This window comes from Oncorhynchus masou, chromosome 12 (genome assembly GCF_036934945.1).
Source record: "Oncorhynchus masou masou isolate Uvic2021 chromosome 12, UVic_Omas_1.1, whole genome shotgun sequence".
NCBI classification, from domain to species: domain Eukaryota; kingdom Metazoa; phylum Chordata; class Actinopteri; order Salmoniformes; family Salmonidae; genus Oncorhynchus; species Oncorhynchus masou.
Genome location: NC_088223.1, coordinates 53,457,721 through 53,477,622, shown reverse-complemented (window position 1 = coordinate 53,477,622; position 19,902 = coordinate 53,457,721). Strand labels below are relative to the sequence as shown.

Here is a 19,902-nt window from a genome sequence, read left to right as displayed (position 1 = left end):
TACTTTAACACTTATGCACAATTGGCCCAGCGTCATCCGGGTTTGCCGGGGTAAGCCGTCATTGTAAATAAAAATGAGTTCTTAACTGACTTGCCTGGTTAAATAAAAATAAAAACCTACAGAGCCTTCTAGAACAAGGTAACTTGACGCTTGTTTTACTCGTCGCACTCAACGCGAACTAGCCTCTGGTTTGCTGAGATTTCCTCGATTCACTCAACTCAACCAATCACACATCGTAACGCAATATTCCAGAAATATATGGGAAAGCAATAGCGTTACAATGCATACCAGAGTGATCATAAGGTTAGTGTATGAGCACAGTTTGGTTCTCAACCTCATCTTTATAAACACTTTAATATTGATACATTTTCTAATACATAGCTACATACCATATAAATAAGACAAACCAATTACATGAAACTGAGACTGTTGGATTTAAACAAGTAAAAATTATCTTGCATAGAATCTGGCAACCGAGATTCATATTCTGCAGGGGGTGGAGCTCTCATCCTGTCGTCTCACAGTAGTTTCTGGAACCTCATGGTTACAACATGGAGAAAGTGAGTATCTAGCAATTGTCAATGTTATGGTCAAACTATTTTCTCTGCGAGATTTAGAGTATTGTCGCACCGTTTATAACGATATTGGTGATCAATAAGGGGTGTTTAACTTATTTTACGATTGACAGAAAGCAGTAGCTAGATATTTACTATGCGGACTCAAGTGCTATTGTTAGCTAGCTAACCGGTAATGTTTCTATATTATTAGCTGGCTATACAACCTAGTTCAATTGTATCTACAATCGAATCTAATTTAGACGGCAAATAATTTTTGCCCACAGCGAGTGTCATTTTACAGTGAGTATAACCAGACTGTTTAGCCAGCCGATTAGATAGCTATCAGTAACGTTAGTTAGCTAACTATGTATGTACCTAGCTAATATAAACGTTAACTAGCTAACGTAGGCCTGTTCTGTCGATCCGGTGCGGCCACGATGACCATGCTCTGAAATTGCTAACATTACTGCTTGCTAGGTAGCTCGCTAATTCAAGTTTACTAACGTTAACACGACTATATATATCAAGCTAGCTAGGGTACTGGTTAGCGAACAAGAGGACATGGTTGACAAATTAACCAGCTAGCTAACAGTTCGCGTTGCGCAGGACTACAAGACAGTCAGAAATCACATTTACTAGCTAGCTATCAAATAGCAGTTCACCTCAGGAAATCATCTTTCAAATGTGCGTTAACCTACATGGTTTAGCTGAAACGTGGCTAATATGCATCATGATAAAGGATAGGTTTCTGCGTTCATCGTCATGGCATAGAAGTGTCAGGAACAGGTGACTGGCTTGGGACGGGTTAAACCTTACAGCTAGTTCCTACAGACCTTGTCTGCTTTAGGAATCAGATTGGTGTTTACAGATCTCAACTAGGCGAAAACAAGATTACGTTTTTTTCCCCACTAAACTGACAAGTAAAGAAGTACTATACCGGGCAATATGTTTACAATTTTGCTAAAGTGAATTTATCAAAGTCCCTTTTTCCACTCACAGGTGTCACAGTTGAAAGATCAGGGCAACAAGGCACTGAGTGCAGGGAAAATCGACGAGGCCATACGCTGCTACACCGAAGCATTGGCCCTCGACCCCTCAAACCACGTCCTCTTCAGCAATCGCTCGGCTGCCCATGCCAAGAATGGTAACTACGAGAGCGCTCTGGAGGACGCCTGCCAGACCATCAAGATTAAACCTGACTGGGGAAAGGTGAGACGACATCACAGCAGTTGTCCAGAGAGGGCGTCGTAGATTTGCACTAGCTGTTGTCAAAAGTGACATGCCTCCATTACCATGATCTTTGCTTGCACAGGGGTACTCGAGGAAAGCAGCAGCCCAGGAGTTCCTTGGAAGGTTTGAGGATGCCAAAGCGACTTACCAAGAGGGATTCAGACAAGAACCCACTAATCAGCAGCTCAAGGAGGGACTGCAGAACATAGAAGCCCGGCTAGCAGGTAGAAACATTTGAACGTCACACTCCCTCACATGATTATAAAGAAAACACAATGGGATCTTGTTTGCGCACCATTCTTTATTTGGCCTGTGGTGAATTTCACCTCATCTTGCCTCACCAGAAAAAAAGATGATGAACCCCTTTGCCATGCCCAACATGTTTGCGAAGCTGGAGAGTGACTCTCGAACCCATGCCCTGATGAAAGATCCAGAGTACAGAGCGCTACTGGAGCGGCTCAGGGATAAACCGTCTGAGCTTGGCTCGTGAGTGTTCCCATGGATACCACTGGTCTTGTTGCACTACATATGTACATTTAGAAATATACTGCATACTTTGATGCAGTCCCCTTCCTAATGCAAAATTAATTCAGCACAAAGATCATGCCAAACAGTCTGACTAGTAATATGCCCCAGAACACTAAATTCATTTGTAGCTCCTATTACTTTTCTGTGATCTGAATCAAATACTCTTTGCCTCTGTCCCTCTTCCTGCAGGAAGCTCCAGGACCCGAGAGTAATGACCACCCTGTCAGTCCTGCTGGGGTTAGACTTGGCAGGCATGGATGAAGACGACGAGCCCACTCCACCCCCTCCTCCCAAACCCAAAGAGACTCAGCCACCTCCTCCCAAGGAGGAAGACTTACCCGAGAACAAGAGACAGGTAAGTAGATGGATCAGGGGTATTAAACTTCTACCCTACAAGTTCCGGAGCCTGCTGCTTTTCTGGTCTACCAAATAATTAATTACACACACCTGGTGTCCCAGGTCTAAAGCAGTCCCTGATTAGTGTAACAATTTAAAAAATCTAGTGAAACTGGCTTTGGGGTCCAGAGTTTCAGGGCTATAGACCTTCAGTCTGGGGTAAATGGTAATTCATGCATGCATCTCCTCTGCACAGACTGATTTGCAGTATTTATTGCCCTCTCAGCACTTTGTCTTTTACAGCTTAAATGTCCATTCTGCTTTCACAGGCTCTGAAGGAGAAGGACCTGGGGAACGAGGCATACAAGAAGAAAGACTTTGCCACTGCACTGAAACATTATGAAGAAGCCCTCATGCACGACCCAACCAACATGACGTATATTTCAAACCAAGCAGGTATAGAATCATCACTACACAGACCGAGACGATAGTGTGCGAGTGAATTCTAGAATCTTCTACAACTCGCTCTAGCTGCCGCCTTAGACTCATGGTTTTAGGAGAGGCGTTAATATTTCATGACTTACTGTACTTACCATTTTAACTATCCACAGTGATGCATTTCTGAAGTCTGTATAGTTAAGTCATTTTATCCATGATATAACTCATTAGCTGTGGAATTATTTGGCTTAATCAGAATTGTGATTAACTGAGTGAACATTTCTACCCCTTAATCCTGGGTAAATGTATTTCCATGTGATCAAGGGCAGATAAAATTACTACATGTTATGTGGATCCTCGGCAAGTGATTTTGCAGAATAGTTGTCTGGTTTATACGAATAATTATTATCAAAAGGCAAAACGGTACTCAATAACTTTCCAAGTGAGAGCTTTTCCTACCATGGCACCATCATGCAGGCAATGTAATGCACTATGATTGTTTTTGTAATCTTTAAAATCGGATTGATAATGAACTAGTGGCATTGGTTTCTAAAGTGTCTCCTCTCTTTCGGTGTCCATCCCAGCTGTGTTCTTTGAGAAGGCAGAGTATGAGAAGTGTAGGGAGCTGTGTGACAAGGCCATCGAGGTGGGCAGAGAGAACCGGGAGGACTACAGACAGATTGCCAAGTGAGTTCCTTCTCAATTCACTGAAAGTAATAATACATATGAGTCACCCTCTAGGGTATAAACTGCTAGGTGTCTGTTGGGGACAAACAATCATGGGATGAGGGAAGATGAGGTCTCCTGAATAAGCAGCCAATTAAGTCGTATTCACCATTGCCGGGTAACGGTGGGCTCTTCTACAAACCAGGGAAATGTAAATGTCAGCATGAGTCATCCAGCTTTCTAATTTTAAGTGCATACACTCAATGCTTAATGTCTCTTTATCCCCATCCTCCTCTCTCAGGGCCTTGGCTAGGATTGGCAACTCGTACTTCAAGCAGGAGAAATACAAAGAAGCAGTCCAATTTTACAACAAGAGTCTGACAGAGCATCGCACTCCTGATGTCCTTAAGAAGTGCCAGCAGGTACAGAACGTGCTGCCCGTATTGAATGAGGGCTGACGGGATGTATTGTTCTGGGGTAGATGACCAATCCGACCAATCGTTGCTCACTAGCCCCTCACTGTCTCACTATCCCGTCGTTGTGTCTGCAGGCGGAGAAGGTATTGAAGGAGCAGGAGAAGCTGGCCTACATCAACCCAGAGCAGGCCTTGGAAGAGAAGAACAAGGGCAACGAGTCCTTCCAGAAAGGTGTGTTTTGAGCTACATTGGTTGAAAGTATGTCATTCCTATTGGTGTGCTTAGTGTTATGGTTTCTTTAGTTGCCTGCGTACCATTTTAGATTATCAACGAGCAGTTGTGCAGAGCTGCGAACTCACGCATTGGCCGTGACACACGTTTGACCGTTCTCACGCCACCTCTTATATCGCACGCATTGGAAAGTACTGCTTTTTTATTTTTCTAATTAGTCCATTGTATAGTGCGTTTAACTTTTCAACTGTGCTCTAAATCGTTGCATCTGCTCCTGCAATTTAACATCACGAGCGGATCCTCTCATTGTCCTGTCTTGCCACAACATTGTGAACCGCTGCACATTGAAGACTATGATTGGTCTAGTTATGTAAGGAATCTAGTTATGTAAGAGATCAATGGGATTGAACGCACGTTTTAAAGAAACGCCCCTCAAGATTAGAGTGGAGTTTAATGGAGAAAATAAACGTTCTCTGCTGAGTTTATAAAACTATAAAAGGGGGAGCTGTTTTGTACAATGTCAACCAAATGAGGTTGCTGTAATTCCCATCCCCATTGCAGAATGCAGCGTTTTGACAGCATGTACTAAAGCCCGTTTAATTCTCATTTACATTAGTCCGCTCGTTTCGAGAATGGCTTTTAGACTGACAATGAAAAGGCAGCAGACAGACCTACAGTACGTTTTAGCAGGGACGTTTGGCAGGGTGACCTGATTTGTAACTATGAAAATAATTGTCAAACATTGTGAACCCAAAAAGTGTAAGTTTGACTATAAAGTGATAAATGGACAAATAATTTGGTTAGGTGTAGGGGAAGATTAGTGATCTTGTCTTCAGGAGATTTATCTATACTGAACAAAAACATGAACGCAACAATTTCAGTTAAAGTTCTTAAGGAAATCAGTCAATTGAAATAAATCCATTAGGCTCTAATCTATGGATTTCATATGACCGGGCAGGGGCGTAGCCATACCCACCTACTTAGGAGCCAGGCCCAGCCAGTCAGAATGACTTCATCCCCACAGAGGGGCATTTTTACAAACAAATACTCTTCTGTGTCATCAGCTGTCTGGGTAGCTAAAATATAGGGTAAATATTGTTGTCAGCAAGAACACTTCCCCACACTTGTCTTATTATTCCACTACCCAATTTTGCCAGTGTAATCACATTTGAAATCGGATATGCCTACTTGCCTTTGAAAATTGAGGCGACATTATTGCAGCCATTCATTGGACCCTTTTGAATAAGTCATTCTAATTAGCATTGGATATCAAATAGAATGACATTTTAGTGGTATGCACGTTAGGCAGAGATGGCAGAGATGACTCAACTCATACACGCATCATTTTGTCTATGTGGAATAAGATGAGGACAAGGATCTTTAACTTAAAAGGCCTCAACCACCTGAATATTGATATTCATTTTTTCTGGAATCAAATCAAAATTGTCACATTTGCCAAATACAACAGTGAAATGCTTACTTACAGGCTCGAACCAATAGTCCAAAAAGGGTATTGGGTGAACAATAGGTAAGTAAAAAAATAACAGTAGCGAGGCTATAAAAGTAGCAACGCTACATAGACACCGGTTAGTTGGGCTGATTGAGGTAGTATGGTGGGTGGCGGGACAATGCAGATAGCTCAGTTAGCCAATGTACGGGGAGCACTGGTTGGTCAGGCCAATTGAGGTAGTATGTACATGAATATATAGTTAGTGACTATGCATATGATAAAGAGTAGCAGCAGCGTAAAAGAGTTGGGGGGGCAAACAATGCAAATAGTCTGGGTAGCCATTTGATTACCTGTTCAGGAGTCTCATGGCTTGGGGGTAAAAACTGTTGAGAAACCTTTGTCCTAGACTTGGCACTCCGGTACCGCTTGCCATGCGGTAGAGAGAACAGTCTGACTGGGGTGGCTGGGGTCTTCCTCTGACACCACCTGGTGTAGAGGTCCTGGATGGCAGGCAGCTTAGCCCCAGTGATGTACTGGGCTGTACACACTATACCCTCTGTAGTGGCTTGCGGTCAGAGGCCGAGCAATTGCCATAACATGCAGTGATGCAACCAGTCAGGATGCTCTCGCTGTTGCAGTTGTAAAACTTTGAGGATCTCAGGACCCATGCCAAGTCTTTTTAGTTTCCTGGGGGGGGGGGGGACTGCTTTGTTGCGCCCTCTTCACAACTGTCTTGGTGTGTTTGGGCCATTCTAGTTTGTTGGTGATGTGGACACCAAGGAACTTGAAGCTCTCAACCAAGGTTGGGTTGAGCGATTGAGAAAGGTTGGTCTGATTGAGAAACATATTCAAACACCCAGCACTTAGGGAAACAAATCAGGGGTGGCCAACCCTCCTGGAGAGCTAGCAGGATTTTCTTGAAGCTTTAATTTAAGAGTTCAGCCAAATGACTAAGTGTTGAAGGCAGTCTATGGACAAGGAGACTGCCATCAACCATTTCTGTGCAGAGCCTTAGTGTAGTGGTATTACATTCTCCAGCAAGAACACTGGTTTTAAGTGTAAAGAAAGTTGACTAGCAACAACTGGGAGTGAAAAGACACCCACTAAATCTGCCCAAGAAGAGGCAAACAAAAGAAAAATCCACACCAAACTTAGACAGGAGAAATGGAAGCAACAGGAGATATCAGATGAAGGATTTGTTTTTCTAGAAATCAAATAGGGAGCGCCAACTATAGGTGTTAATCCTCCACAGCTCTCAAGACTGGAGCACTGGCCAGCCACTCTTAAAGCCCAGGGGAAACTCCTTCCCACTAACGAGATGACAAACCAGCACAGGTGTAACACATACTGACTAACGAGGTAACACCAATTGTTGAGCTCCAAGTGCAAATGTCTAACCAAAGCCTGAAACAGTGGTAACACTGCCGGGACGTGTCGCATTCAACTTTCCACCTGAGAACGGGGATCAATTCCTGCTTCCATTCCAACCTTCCCACTTTTTCTAGCATTTGCCGGTCTCCCCCGTTCTCATTACTATCTGAATAAAGTGTCAAACCACCTAAAACAATAGATTTTATTTATCCACCAAAAATCTAAAAGTAACAAGGTTGTCAAACGTTTTTGTTAATTTAATGTTCAAAGTATCCTGAATACACCTGACCTGTGGTTAAAAATATAAACTCAGCAAAAAAGTTAGCGTCCTCTCACTGTCAACTGCATTTCTTTTCAGCAAACTTGACGTGTAAATATTTGTATGAACATAAGATTCAACAACTGAGACATAAACTTAACATGTGCCACAGACATGCGACTAACATAAATGGAATAATGTGTCCCTGAACAAAGGATGGGTCAAAATCAAAAGTAACAGTCGGTATCTGGTGTGGCCACCAGCTGCATTAACTTCTGTAGTGCATCTCCTCATGGACTGCACCAGATTTGCCAGTTCTTGCTCTGAGATGTTACCCCACTCTTCCACCAAGGCACCTGCAAATTCATGGATATTTCTGGTGGGAATGGCTCTAGCCCTCACCCTCCGATCCAACAGGTCCCAGACGTGCTCAATGGGATTGAGATTGAGATCCGGGCTCTTCACTGGACATTCCTGTCTTGCAGGAAATCACGCACAGAACAAGCAATATGGCTGGTGGCATTGTCATGCTGGGGGGTCATGTCAGGATGAGCCTGCAGGAAAGGTAACACATGAGGGAGGGAGGGGGATGTCTTCCCTGTAACACACAGCGTTGAGATTGCCTGCAATGACAACAAGCTCAGTCCGATGATGCTTTGACGCACTGCCTCAGACCATGATGGACCCTCCAAATCGATCCCGCTCCAGAGTACAGGCCTTGGTGTAACGATAAACGCGAATCCGACCATCACCCCTGTTGAGACAAAACGGTGACTCAGCAGTGAAGAGCAGTATTTGCCAGACCTGTCTGGTCCAGCGGTGGGTTTGTGCCCATAGGCGACGTTGTTTCCGGTGTTGTCTGGTGAGGACCTGCCTTACAACAGGCCTACAAGCCCTCAGTCCAGCCTCTCTCAGCCTATTGTGGACAGTCTCAGCACTGATGGAGGGATTGTGCATTCCTGGTGTAACTCGGGCAGTTGTTGTTGCCATCCTGTAACTGTCCCGCAGGTGTGCTGTTTGGGTGTACCAATCCTGTGCAGGTGTTGTTACACGTGGTCTGCCACTGCACGGACGATCAGCTGTCTGTCCTGTCTGCCTGTAGCTCTGTCTTAGGCGTCTCACAGTACGGACATTGCAATTTATTGCCCTGGCCACATCTGCAGTCCCCATGTCTCCTTGCAGCATGCCTAAGGCACATTCATGCAGGGACCCTGGGCATCTTTCTTTTGGTGTTTTTCCAGAGTCAGTAGAAAGGCCTCTTTAGCGTCCTACGTTTTCATAACTGTGACCTTAATTGCCTACCGTCTGTAAGCTGTTAGTGTCTTAACTGTTCCACAGGTGCATGTTCAATAATTGTTTATGGTTCATTGAACAAGCATGGGAAACTGTGTTTAAACCCTTTACAATGAAGATCTGTGGTTAAGTTTTTTTAAATATATGTATAAACACACCCTTGATGGTCAGTGTGACAGGGAGGTGGACGTTCAGTCACCTTTCTACCACACCGATCTTTTTTTTTTTTTTACTAATCAACTTTTATATTGCTCAAAAAAATAAAAGGAACACTAAAATAAAACATCCTAGATCTGAATGAATGAAATATTCTTATTAAATACTTTTTTTCTTTACATAGTTGAATGTGCTGACAACAAAATCACACAAATTATCAATGGAAATCAAATTTATCAACCCATGGAGGTCTGGATTTGGAGTCACACTCAAAATTAAAGTGGAAAACCACACTACAAGCTGATCCAACTTTTATGTAATGTCCTTAAAACAAGTCAAAATGAGGCTCAGTAGTGTGTGTGGCCTCCACGTGTCTGTATGACCTCCCTACAATGCCTGGGCATGCTCCTGATGAGGTGGCGGATGGTCTCCTGAGGGATCTCCTCCCAGACCTGGACTAAAGCATCCGCCAACTCCTGGATAGTGTGGTGCAATGTGGCGTTGGTGGATGGAGCGAGACATGATGTCCCAGATGTGCTCATTTGGATTCAGGTCTGGGGAACGGGCGGGCCAGTCCATAGCATCAATGCCTTCCTCTTGCAGGAACTGCTGACACACTCCAGCCACGAGGTCTAGCATTGTCTTGCATTAGGAGGAACCCAGGGCCAACCGCACCAGCATATGGTCTCACAAGGGGTCTGAGGATCTCATCTCGGTACCTAATGGCAGTCAGGCTACCTCTGGCGCGCACATGGAGGGCTGTGCGGCCCCCCCAAAGAAATGCCTCCCCACACCATGACTGACCCACCGCCAAACCGGTCATGCTGGAGGATGTTGCAGGCAGCAGAACGTTCTCCACTGCGTCTCCGACTCTGTCATGTCTGTCACATGTGCTCAGTGTGAACCTGCTTTCATCTGTGAAGAGCACAGGGCGCCAGTGGCGAATTTGCCAATCTTGGTGTTCTCTGGCAAATGCCAAACGTTCTGCACGGTGTTGGGCTGTAAGCACAACCCCCACCTGTGGACGTCGGGCCCTCATACCACCCTCATGGAGTTTGTTTCTGACCGTTTGAGCAGACACACGCACATTTGTGGCCTGCTGGAGGTCATTTTGCAGGGCTCTGGCAGTGCTCCTCCTTGCACAAAGGCGGAGGTAGCGGTCCTGCTGCTGAGTTGTTGCCATCCTACGGCCTCCTCCACATCTCCTGATGTATTGGCCTGTCTCCTGGTAGCGCCTCCATGCTCTGGACACTACGCTGACAGACACAGCAAACCTTCTTGCCACAGCTCGCATTGATGTGCCATCCTGGATGAGCTGCACTACCTGAGCCACTTGTGTGGGTTGTAGACTCCACTCCGTCTCATGCTACAACTAGAGTGAAAGCACCGCCAGCATTCAAAAGGGACCAAAACATCAGCCAGGAAGCATAGGAACTGAGAAGTAGTCTGTGGTCACCACCTGCAGAACCACTCCTTTATTGGGGGTGTCTTGCTAATTGCCTATAATTTCCACCTGTTGTCTATTCCATTTGCACAACAGCATGTGAAATTTATTGTCAATCAGTGTTGCTTCCTAAGTGGACAGTTTGATTTCACAGAAGTGTGATTGACTTGGAGTTACATTGTGTTGTTTAAGTGTTCCCTTTATTTTTTTGAGCAGTGTGTGTAATATATATATATATATTAATTACACCCTGGTCATGGGCCTAAGCCATGTCATAATATATAGAATTGCAGGAAATTAGCTTTAACACAGTAAAATATTCTGGTCTGGGGGTTATGCCAGGGGGTAATGAAATTCACATGGCAAATCTCACTCCGAACTTTCTTCAAATGTTTGCAGCCCTGAGTTGTGTGTGTGTGTGTGATCTAAAGATTCCCTGGTAGTGTGAGGATATCTGACATGATGCGTTTATCCTCTCTGTTCTACAGGAGACTATCCTTCAGCCATGAGACATTACTCAGAGGCCATCAAGAGGAACCCCAATGACGCCAAGCTCTTCAGCAACAGAGCTGCCTGCTACACGAAGCTGCTGGAGTTCCAGCTTGCCCTGAAGGTACAGCACACTTCACTACAGTCGTGCCATGCATGTATGAGCTTCATCCTCGCCATTACTCATTTATAAACACCAGCTTGATTATCATATTATATGTTATATCCACTGTAGTACTTCATCAATCAAAAAGGACTGACTGATATTTCCTTTCACCTATCTTTTAGGATTGCGAGGACTGTATCAAACTTGACCCTGCCTTCAGTATGTATTGAGCTTTGAAACGGCTTTATATTTGTGTTTAAAGATGCGTTAAGGTTTTGTCGACTTTAAGCCAGTAGTTTTGAAAGAAAGTAGCACTCAAGACCCAAAAAGAGTCTCTGAAAATTGTGAATTTTGTGTAACACGTCGTGGCTCTCTAGCCCTGCCGGTGTGTGGACAATGAGATGTTTTGGGCCCACCCCACAACCTCATTGGACAATAGTCTGCCAACTTTTTTAAAATGTATTTTTTAATTTAATTTTACCCTTTTTTCTCCCCGATTTCGTGGTATCCAATTGTTTTAGTAGCTACTATCTTGTCTCATCGCTACAACTCCCGTACGGTTAAAAGTCGTGCATCCTCCGATACACAACCCAACCAAGCCGCACTGCTTCTTAACACAGCGCGTCACCAACCCGGAAGCCAGCCGCACCAATGTGTCAGAGGAAACACAGTGCACCTGGCAACCTTGGTGCACTGTGCACGGCCCGCCACAGGAGTCGCTGGTGCGCGATGAGACAAGGATATCCCTACCGGCCAAGCCCTCCCTAACCCAGACGACACTAGGCCAATTGTGCGTTGCCTCAGGGACCTCCCGGTCGCGGCCGGTTGCGACAGAGCCTGGGCGCGAACCCAGGGTCTCTGGTGGCACAGCTGGCGCTGCAGTACAGTGCCCTTAACCACTGCGCCACCTGGAAGGTCCCATACTCGGCCAACTTTAACCTTGCATCCTCATTGGGCATGATTCCATCAGGTTAGGTTTATTCTCGCTTTGAGTTGATTTCAAACCTTGATAATACCTCCCTTTTTTTTAAAGGAGTATTTTACTCAAACTCCTGTTGGTCCACCATTCTTTTACTTTGCACATACAGGTCCCCTTTGCTCTTACTTGATTTTGGGCATCAGGAGACTGAAAGCAATAGGCTGTGTCTTGAGTACTTGAATGCTGGCGTACAGTTATTTTGAACTGCATCGAACGGGGGCCCTTTTAAAAGCATCTCTGCACGTTTAACTTCTCTCTCCACAGTAAAGGGATACACACGGAAGGCAGCAGCTTTGGAGGCCATGAAAGATTTCACTAAAGCGATGGTTGCCTACGAGAAGGCTCTGGAGCTTGACTCTACCTCCAAGGTACAGTATGACAGATTTATATTGGTACACTAGCAGGATCTCCTTTACTCTATTTTAACAAACATAACGCAACGGTAAATCTAAGTGCTGGCAGTAGCGTTATAGGTCCGGGGGGGTGTGTCAGAAATATTTTAGTAGTTTTCACAGCCAGTTATTATGAGCACAATCGCTGTTGGTGGTGCGAAAGAGCTGGGTTCTGATGAATAAACAAGTTGTAGGTGTGACGAGGGCTTGGCCACTCACGGGCCAATCAAGGAGTTCCATGGCTTAATATTGCATGTGCTTGTCTCAAGTTCTGTAGGTTATTGACGAGCTTTGTGTTGTCATCAATTTCAATTCGGCTAGGGGCACGGAATTTTCTCGTTCTAGTCCACTGTGGACTGATATGACAGTTTATTTAATAGCATAGGCTACAGTAACAAGTAATTCAAATTAAAAAAACATCCAGTGTTGGGATCACTACTGGCTGTAAGCGAACAAGTAATGCGCGTTTGGAGCAATACTAGTGGCTGTATCCAAGGCTCAGCCAATCGTTCACATAACAGCAGAATGCAGACTGAAGAAAGAAGAGACAACTAATTTACTAGTTACAGCATAAGTGCGCACTAACTCACTTTTGTACATCACTCTGGTCCGCACAATTGACCTTCATTTTAGCGCCCAAAAAACGTAACACTTCCAGATCAACTGTAATAACAAATACCATTGTAAAGCACAGTTTCTCCCCTTTCCAACAAAATCAATGACGAGACCTTCATGATGTCCATCTCTGCATGATTCAAGAAGGCATTTAGCTCCGTCAGGTCTTTTTAAAAATGGCGAATGGGGAAGCTAAACCTAATGCGTGATAGTGAGAAGGATAGATGTCGTGTGGGAAAATGGCTATTTTTCAATCGATCTGTCCAACTTATCACCTTATTGCCTCTAAAATGTAAATAAAACACTATAAAGAGTTTATATAATGTTCATTACATACCTATTTTAAGGTTTGTGTTGAATTTGAAATCGGGTTTTTAGGGCAGTACTAAAGTGATCTTCAGAAGTAAACAGTGGATTTTGAGAGTCATGATAGCTTGCAGTGATGATGCAAAAAATGACTAGGTATCCCCCCTTACCCTGTCCCTGTCTTGTTTTTAAATGGTGAGAGAAGTGCTACACCTGGTGGAGAGCGGCTGTAAGCAGAATTAGTTGCTTTATGCGTGCTGTATGTTACACCATGACACGTCACGATGTAACGTACAGCGTCAGTTTTTTTCAACTTTTCTCCTATACTATAAAGCCATTACCATGTCAGTCAACGCTTGAATAGAAACCTTGTTCACACCCCAGATTTTGATGTCAACACAGTCGCTACAGTCCCATTCGTTTTCTTTGCAGCCTCGTTTGAATGTCGCGGTTGCGCACATTTGTACGGAATGGGGTTAGCGTACGTTACGTCATGAGCTGTAACTGAAAAACTGGCATTTGAAAAGTTTGAGGTGAGGGAGAAAGTATGGTGGAACAAGTATCTTGCTAGCTGGAATTAATTATCTGTTAGCTAGCCAGAGTAATGTTGAGCAACATTAGCCAATTTAACGGATCAAATAATTGAGTTTGTTGTGAAATTAGCTAGCTAATAAAGTCAGATGGCTCAGATGAGCTAACATTAGTAACCTAACCAATTCGCTATAGTATTAACTGGTATACGACTCCTTGCCGTTCCTCAAGTTCGAACTCGTTAGTTGCTTACTGGACCCTGTCAATCTGTGAAACTAGCTAACAAACTAACCCACTATCTGTTACGGGGTAGCCCCCTTTTTTCAATTTTCGCCTAAAATGACATACCCAAATCTAACTGCATGTAGCTCAGGCCCTGAAGCAAGGATATGCATATTATTGGTATCATTTGAAAGGAAACACTTTGAAGTTTGTGGAAATGTGAATTGAATGTAGGAGAATATAACACAATAGATCTGGTACCACCATCTTTGAAATGCAACAAAGGTCCCTATTCTAACCATCACTCTGGTTGTAATTCCAATGGTGTCTACAAGATGACAGCAGTGTATGTGCAAGGTTTCAGACGGATAACTTGAAGTATGAGCGAGCTACATGACATTTAGTTTGAAGTCACCCAGGTACATTTGGGAAAATCGTGAAGGAGACATTTACATTCATATAAAAAAATTCTGCAAGAATATCGTCAAATCTGTAAACTTGGACTTTGATTTGGCTTTTCCAGTATTAGTAGCCATATTATATAAGTTCAACTTTTGCAAAACAACCAGTTTTCATAACTCTGAATATTCTTATTATTTTTGTCCAAAAGGAAAAGGCATGCTGTCGCACATGGTTAGCAGCTACATTTTCCAGATACTCCCGTAAAGCCCAGCTCATTGGCTATCTAGCTCGCATTGTTTGACCCCGATTGGAGCTTATTTGACAAAGTTAGAGTCGATCAAGTGAAGACCACCCTCGTCATCGACGTGACATGAAGGCATCGCTCTCCGACCACATGTGGTGTCCTATAGGATATACTAGACCCCTAATGATATAGTGAAGTCTGGTTACATTCTAGGATCTCTGAGGAATACATACGAATGTGATTTGACTGGTTGAAACAACGTTTAGGTTTAGATTATCACCGATTCCTTTCTTTGCAAATTGAACGAGTGGAAATACAAAATCGATCGTGCTATATGGACCTTTTTTAGGATATGACAAATTATTTGATCTAACAACACTTCATGTTATCTCTGGGACCCTTTGGAGGATAAATCAGAGCAAGATTTCAGAATATAAATACACATTTCACCTTCAGAGGTGAATTTATCAAACCTATCGCGGTGATAAGTGTTTTGATGTTCGGAGCTCTCAAACAATAGCATGGCATTTTTTTCGCAGTAAAAGCTTCTGTAAACTGGACAGTGCAGTTATATTAACAAGAATGTAATCTTTCAGCTGATATAAGACACTTATGTAAGACACTTAAATGTTTTCCCTCAACAGTATGTGGTTAAGCTGGATGCCACTATAGAGTTAAAAGGAACACCACACACTTCCCTCTTCTTCAATACAGTGGATAAAAGGGGTATGCCAGGTGTACTCTGCCTGAAAGAGATCTATTATGCTGACAAAGGGTATCATGCTCTGCTGGCATATTGTACAGTAGAACAGATGTCCACAGGCAGAAAGTGTATAATGTGCAGTGTAGCCCAAAGACATAGTTTTTGTTGTGTTGAACTTGAACGTAACACGTGTGAGTGAGCGGGGGATTATAATTTTTAAAATCTCAGTGACCTTCATTTTTGCGCACATGTAGCCTTGTGCACTTGACCGACGTCTACTATAGTGGCCACTATAATAGAGCAAAAATAGAATGCCTGTTTGTTTCATTCTATTTCTACTTTAAAATGTTTTTTTTCCCCAAGTGCAATATGTAGATGTGTGTGGTCACAAGCGGTCTATTACAAAGGCTGTCATGGCTAACTGCAATAATGTATTGGTTTTTTTTTCAAGACTTGAGTGTCATTTGCAGTAAAGTCTAGGAAACAAATAACATCGTGTTGTTTTCTTTGCATTTTGTAGCTGTGAGTTAGGTTCACATTAACCACTTTTTATTTTACACACATACTGATCATGTAGATCATATTCTTTGTTTAATTAGTTAACCTGCATTTCCCCATAGCAGGGATCTTTTTTGCATGTTTCAGTGCAAAAACAAAAGTGTCACTTTTTTGGGCCCTCAGCAGTTTTACATCCATGTCTATTCATTGTGCGTCACGGCTGGATAGGCTGCGCTTCTGTTGTCAAAATCCAGCTTTCGGTTGGTCTTAAATACCCCCACCAGTGCATGCTGAAATTGGTACTTTGGCGCATGATTTTTAAGGACACACCTTAGATATTTCCACCCCTCCCACCTCAGCGCAAGCGAGCTCATTATAAAACAAGTAAAAACAAATCCTGGCACTAGGGTTTGAAATTAGGAGCGCTGGCTTTAACTGGTTGAAAATTGCAAACCATCATGCGTTTGACAATTACGCCGAAAGTAGAGCCCTAGAAATATCTATTAAATATGACTCCATGGCTTTTAGTTCTTCTACCTTTTTTTTGTTGTTGTTAATGTCACTGACCAAGCTGAGGCTAACCGTTGAACTATCTGCCTCCACTCTGGGTGCAGGAGGCCACAGAGGGCATTCAGCGCTGCCTGATGAGCCAGCACGTGAGGAACGACGACAGTCCAGAGGATGTGAAGAGGAGGGCCATGGCTGACCCGGAAGTGCAGCAGATCATGAGTGACCCAGCCATGCGCATGATCCTGGAGCAGATGCAGAAGGATCCACAGGCACTCAGCGAGTAAGCGGGCCAGCTCTATGCATCATCACACGCACATGTACACACTCACTACACAGTATACAGCACATGCACCATAATCACACACTAATTGGCTTTTTTAAATTGGTTTTCCCTCCCTTATTTCTCCCTCTCAGTCACCTTAAGAATCCAGGCATTGCTCAGAAGATCCAGAAACTGATAGATGTGGGACTTATAGCCATCCGGTGATGAGTAAGGAGAGAACAGGCCCAGACCCATGAAGAACAGCAAGACCACAGTGGATCAAGATTCCGTTCCCTCCAGTTATAACAACACCCCCCTCTCCCTCCCACCCTCAAAATTATACTGTACGCCATCTTACTGAAACTTCAACCAACAAAGGGTTTCATTTTTACTTTGTCCATCTTATGGCCTTAATGAAATTGTACTTAATCTATTCCTCATCAGAGAACCTTCTGAAACAAATAATTGAATTAGGAAAAGGTATCAAAGCCCTGTTGAAGTAGCTGAAGACAAGGCTAGAGTGTTGTTTGGTACGATGATACTGCAGCTAATAACAAAAGTACTTCAGCTAATAACAAAATAAGTTATGCTCTATTTTGTGGTCTCTGTTGGGTGTTCGAACCATGTCAAGGTGCAATATGACTGCTTTGTTTTTCACTTCCTTTGCGTATTTAAAACTGCTGGTTCCTGCTTGGATCAGATAGCCAGTCAATATCTATGTAGGGCGCCTGACTATGATGATCCCCCCCCCCCAGGATATCTTTCAAAACTTGAGGTCAATGTAGTTTTACTACCGGTGTACAGAGACGGGCTTACAATCTCACATTACTGTGCTTTCCAGATCTTTAGAATTAAATGTTGTTCGGTCTTGTAAGTACTGATCTTGGGATCAGGTGTTCAAACTGGATTAAAGGTGATTGAACGTTGAATCTCTTCTCCCTTCATTAAACCCCTTTGACTGACAATACAGAGCTGGGAAAAGTAGCCTCTGTAGTTGGGTGTTTTGTATAAAAGCTCTTCTACTTCACATGGCGCACAAAATGGTTGCCAGCCAACAACCGCAGGACACCGTTTCCCGAAGGTCTGCGATGTCATACCCATGGATGTTTTGTCTTGTTTCAAAGAGTAATGGGGGGAGGATTGTGTTTAAAATATATGTACTGTTCCCTTCAAGCTTTTTGTTATTTTTTTTTTCCATTTCAGTGTCTCACCAAAGCCATTGGTCTGCTGGAGTTCATGACACTGGATTCCACTAAATTGAACTAGAGTAGAAATATGGGAGATTTTATCATATTTTAGTCCTATGATTACACAACTCGCCCATTCTCAGAAGTGCCACTCTCACACATGATGTTAGTCACACATGATGTTAGTCACATGGTGTACAAGTGAAATTAATGCTGTTATGCAAAATGTATCTCAATGTAAACTCAGCAAAAAAAGAAACGCCCCTTTTTCAGGACCCTGTCTTTCAAAGAATTTGTCAAATTCCAAATAACTTCACAGATCTTCATTGTAAAGGGTTTAAACACTGTTTGTCATGCTTGTTCAATGAACCATAAACAATTAATGAACATGCACCTGTGGAACGGTTGTTAAGACACTAACAGCTTACAGACAGACTGTAGTCAAGGTCACAGTTATGAAAACGTAGGACGCTATAAAGAAGTCTTTCTACTGACTCTGAAAAACACCAAAAGAAAGTTGCCCAGGGTCCCTGTGTGAATGTGCCTTAGGCATGCTGCAAGGAGGGATGGGGACTGCAGATGTGACCAGGGCAATAAATTGCAATGTCCGTACTGTGGGACGCCTAAGACAGCTACTGGAAGACAGGAGGGACAGCTGATCATCCTTGCCGTGGCAGACCACGTGTAACAACACCTGCACAGGATCGGTACATCCAAACATCACACCTGCGGAACAGGTACAGGATGGAAACAACTGCCCAAGTTACACCAGGAACGCACAATCCCTCCATCAGTGCTCAGACTGTCCGCAATAGGCTGAGAGGCTGGACTGAGGGCTTGTATGCCTGTTGTAATTCGGGTCCTAACCAGACATCACCGGCAACAACGTTGCCTATGAGCACAAACCCACTGTTGCTGGACCAGACAGGACTGGCAAAAAGTGCTCAACAGACGTGTCGCAGTTTTGTCTCACCAAGGGGTGATGATCAGATTTGTGTTTATCATCGATGGAATGATTGTTACACTGAGGCCTGTACTCTGAAGCACGATCGATTTGGAGGTGAAGGGTCCGTCATGGTCTGGGGCGGTGTGTCACAGCATCATCGGACTGAGCTTGTTGTCATTGCAGGCAATCGACGCTGTGCGTTACAGGGAAGACCTCCTCCCTCATGTGTTACCTTTCCTGCAGGCTCATCCTGACATGACCCTCCAGCATGGCAATGCCACCAGCCATACTGCTCGTTCTGTGCGTGATTTCCTGCAAGACCGGAATGTCAGTGTTCTGCCATGGCCTGCGAAGAGCCCGGATCTCAATCCCATTGAGCACATCTGGGGCCTGTTGGATCGGAGGGTGAGGGCTAGGGCCATTCCCCCCAGAAATATCCAGGAATTTGCAGGTGCCTTGGTGGAAGAGTGGGGTAACATCTCATCGCAAGAACGGGCAAATCTGGCGCAGTCCATGAGGAGGAGATACACTACAGTAGTTAATGCAGCTGGTGGCCACACCAGATACTGACTGTTACAGTGCCTTGCGAAAGTATTCGGCCCCCTTGAACTTTGCGACCTTTTGCCACATTTCAGGCTTCAAACATAAAGATATAAAACTGTATTTTTTGTGAAGAATCAACAAGTGGGACACAATCATGAAGTGGAACGACATTTATTGGATATTTCAAACTTTTTAACAAATCAAAAACTGAAAAATTGGGTGTGCAAAATTATTCAGCCCCCTTAAGTTAATACTTTGTAGCGCCACCTTTTGCTGCGATTACAGCTGTAAGTCGCTTGGGGTATGTCTCTATCAGTTTTGCACATCGAGAGACTGAAATTTTTTCCCATTCCTCCTTGAAAAAACAGCTCGAGCTCAGTGAGGTTGGATGGAGAGCATTTGTGAACAGCAGAAAGGCCAAAACCTAGGAAGAAACCTAGAGAGGAACCAGGCTATGTGGGGTGGCCAGTCCTCTTCTGGCTGTGCCGGGTGGAGATTAACAGAACATGGCCAAGATGTTCAAATGTTCATAAATGACCAGCATGGTCGAATAATAATAAGGCAGAACAGTTGAAACTGGAGCAGCAGCACG

General features: G+C 43.9%; 1 protein-coding gene across 1 annotated transcript; it reads left to right on the top strand.

Moving 5' to 3' along the window:
- The first annotated feature begins 285 nt into the window (after positions 1-285).
- Positions 286-17,563, top strand: LOC135550398 (stress-induced-phosphoprotein 1-like). The gene is made up of 14 exons (XM_064981171.1): positions 286-560; positions 1,557-1,766; positions 1,870-2,011; positions 2,132-2,273; positions 2,505-2,670; positions 2,981-3,107; positions 3,674-3,776; positions 4,057-4,177; positions 4,306-4,402; positions 10,864-10,988; positions 11,153-11,189; positions 12,214-12,317; positions 16,477-16,652; positions 16,787-17,563. Exons 1-14 carry the CDS (start codon positions 552-554, stop codon positions 16,857-16,859), a joined length of 1,632 nt encoding a protein of 543 aa, XP_064837243.1. The 5' UTR covers positions 286-551; the 3' UTR covers positions 16,860-17,563.
- Positions 17,564-19,902: the final 2,339 nt, after the last annotated feature.

What these genes read in the sequence shown, in the direction of transcription:
- LOC135550398 (XM_064981171.1), top strand. An exon ending in CATAGAAGCCCGGCTAGCAG is followed by an intron (nt 2,012 to 2,131) that starts GTAGAAACATTT and finishes TTGCCTCACCAG; the next exon opens with AAAAAAAGATGATGAACCCC. An exon ending in GACTACAGACAGATTGCCAA is followed by an intron (nt 3,777 to 4,056) that starts GTGAGTTCCTTC and finishes CTCCTCTCTCAG; the next exon opens with GGCCTTGGCTAGGATTGGCA.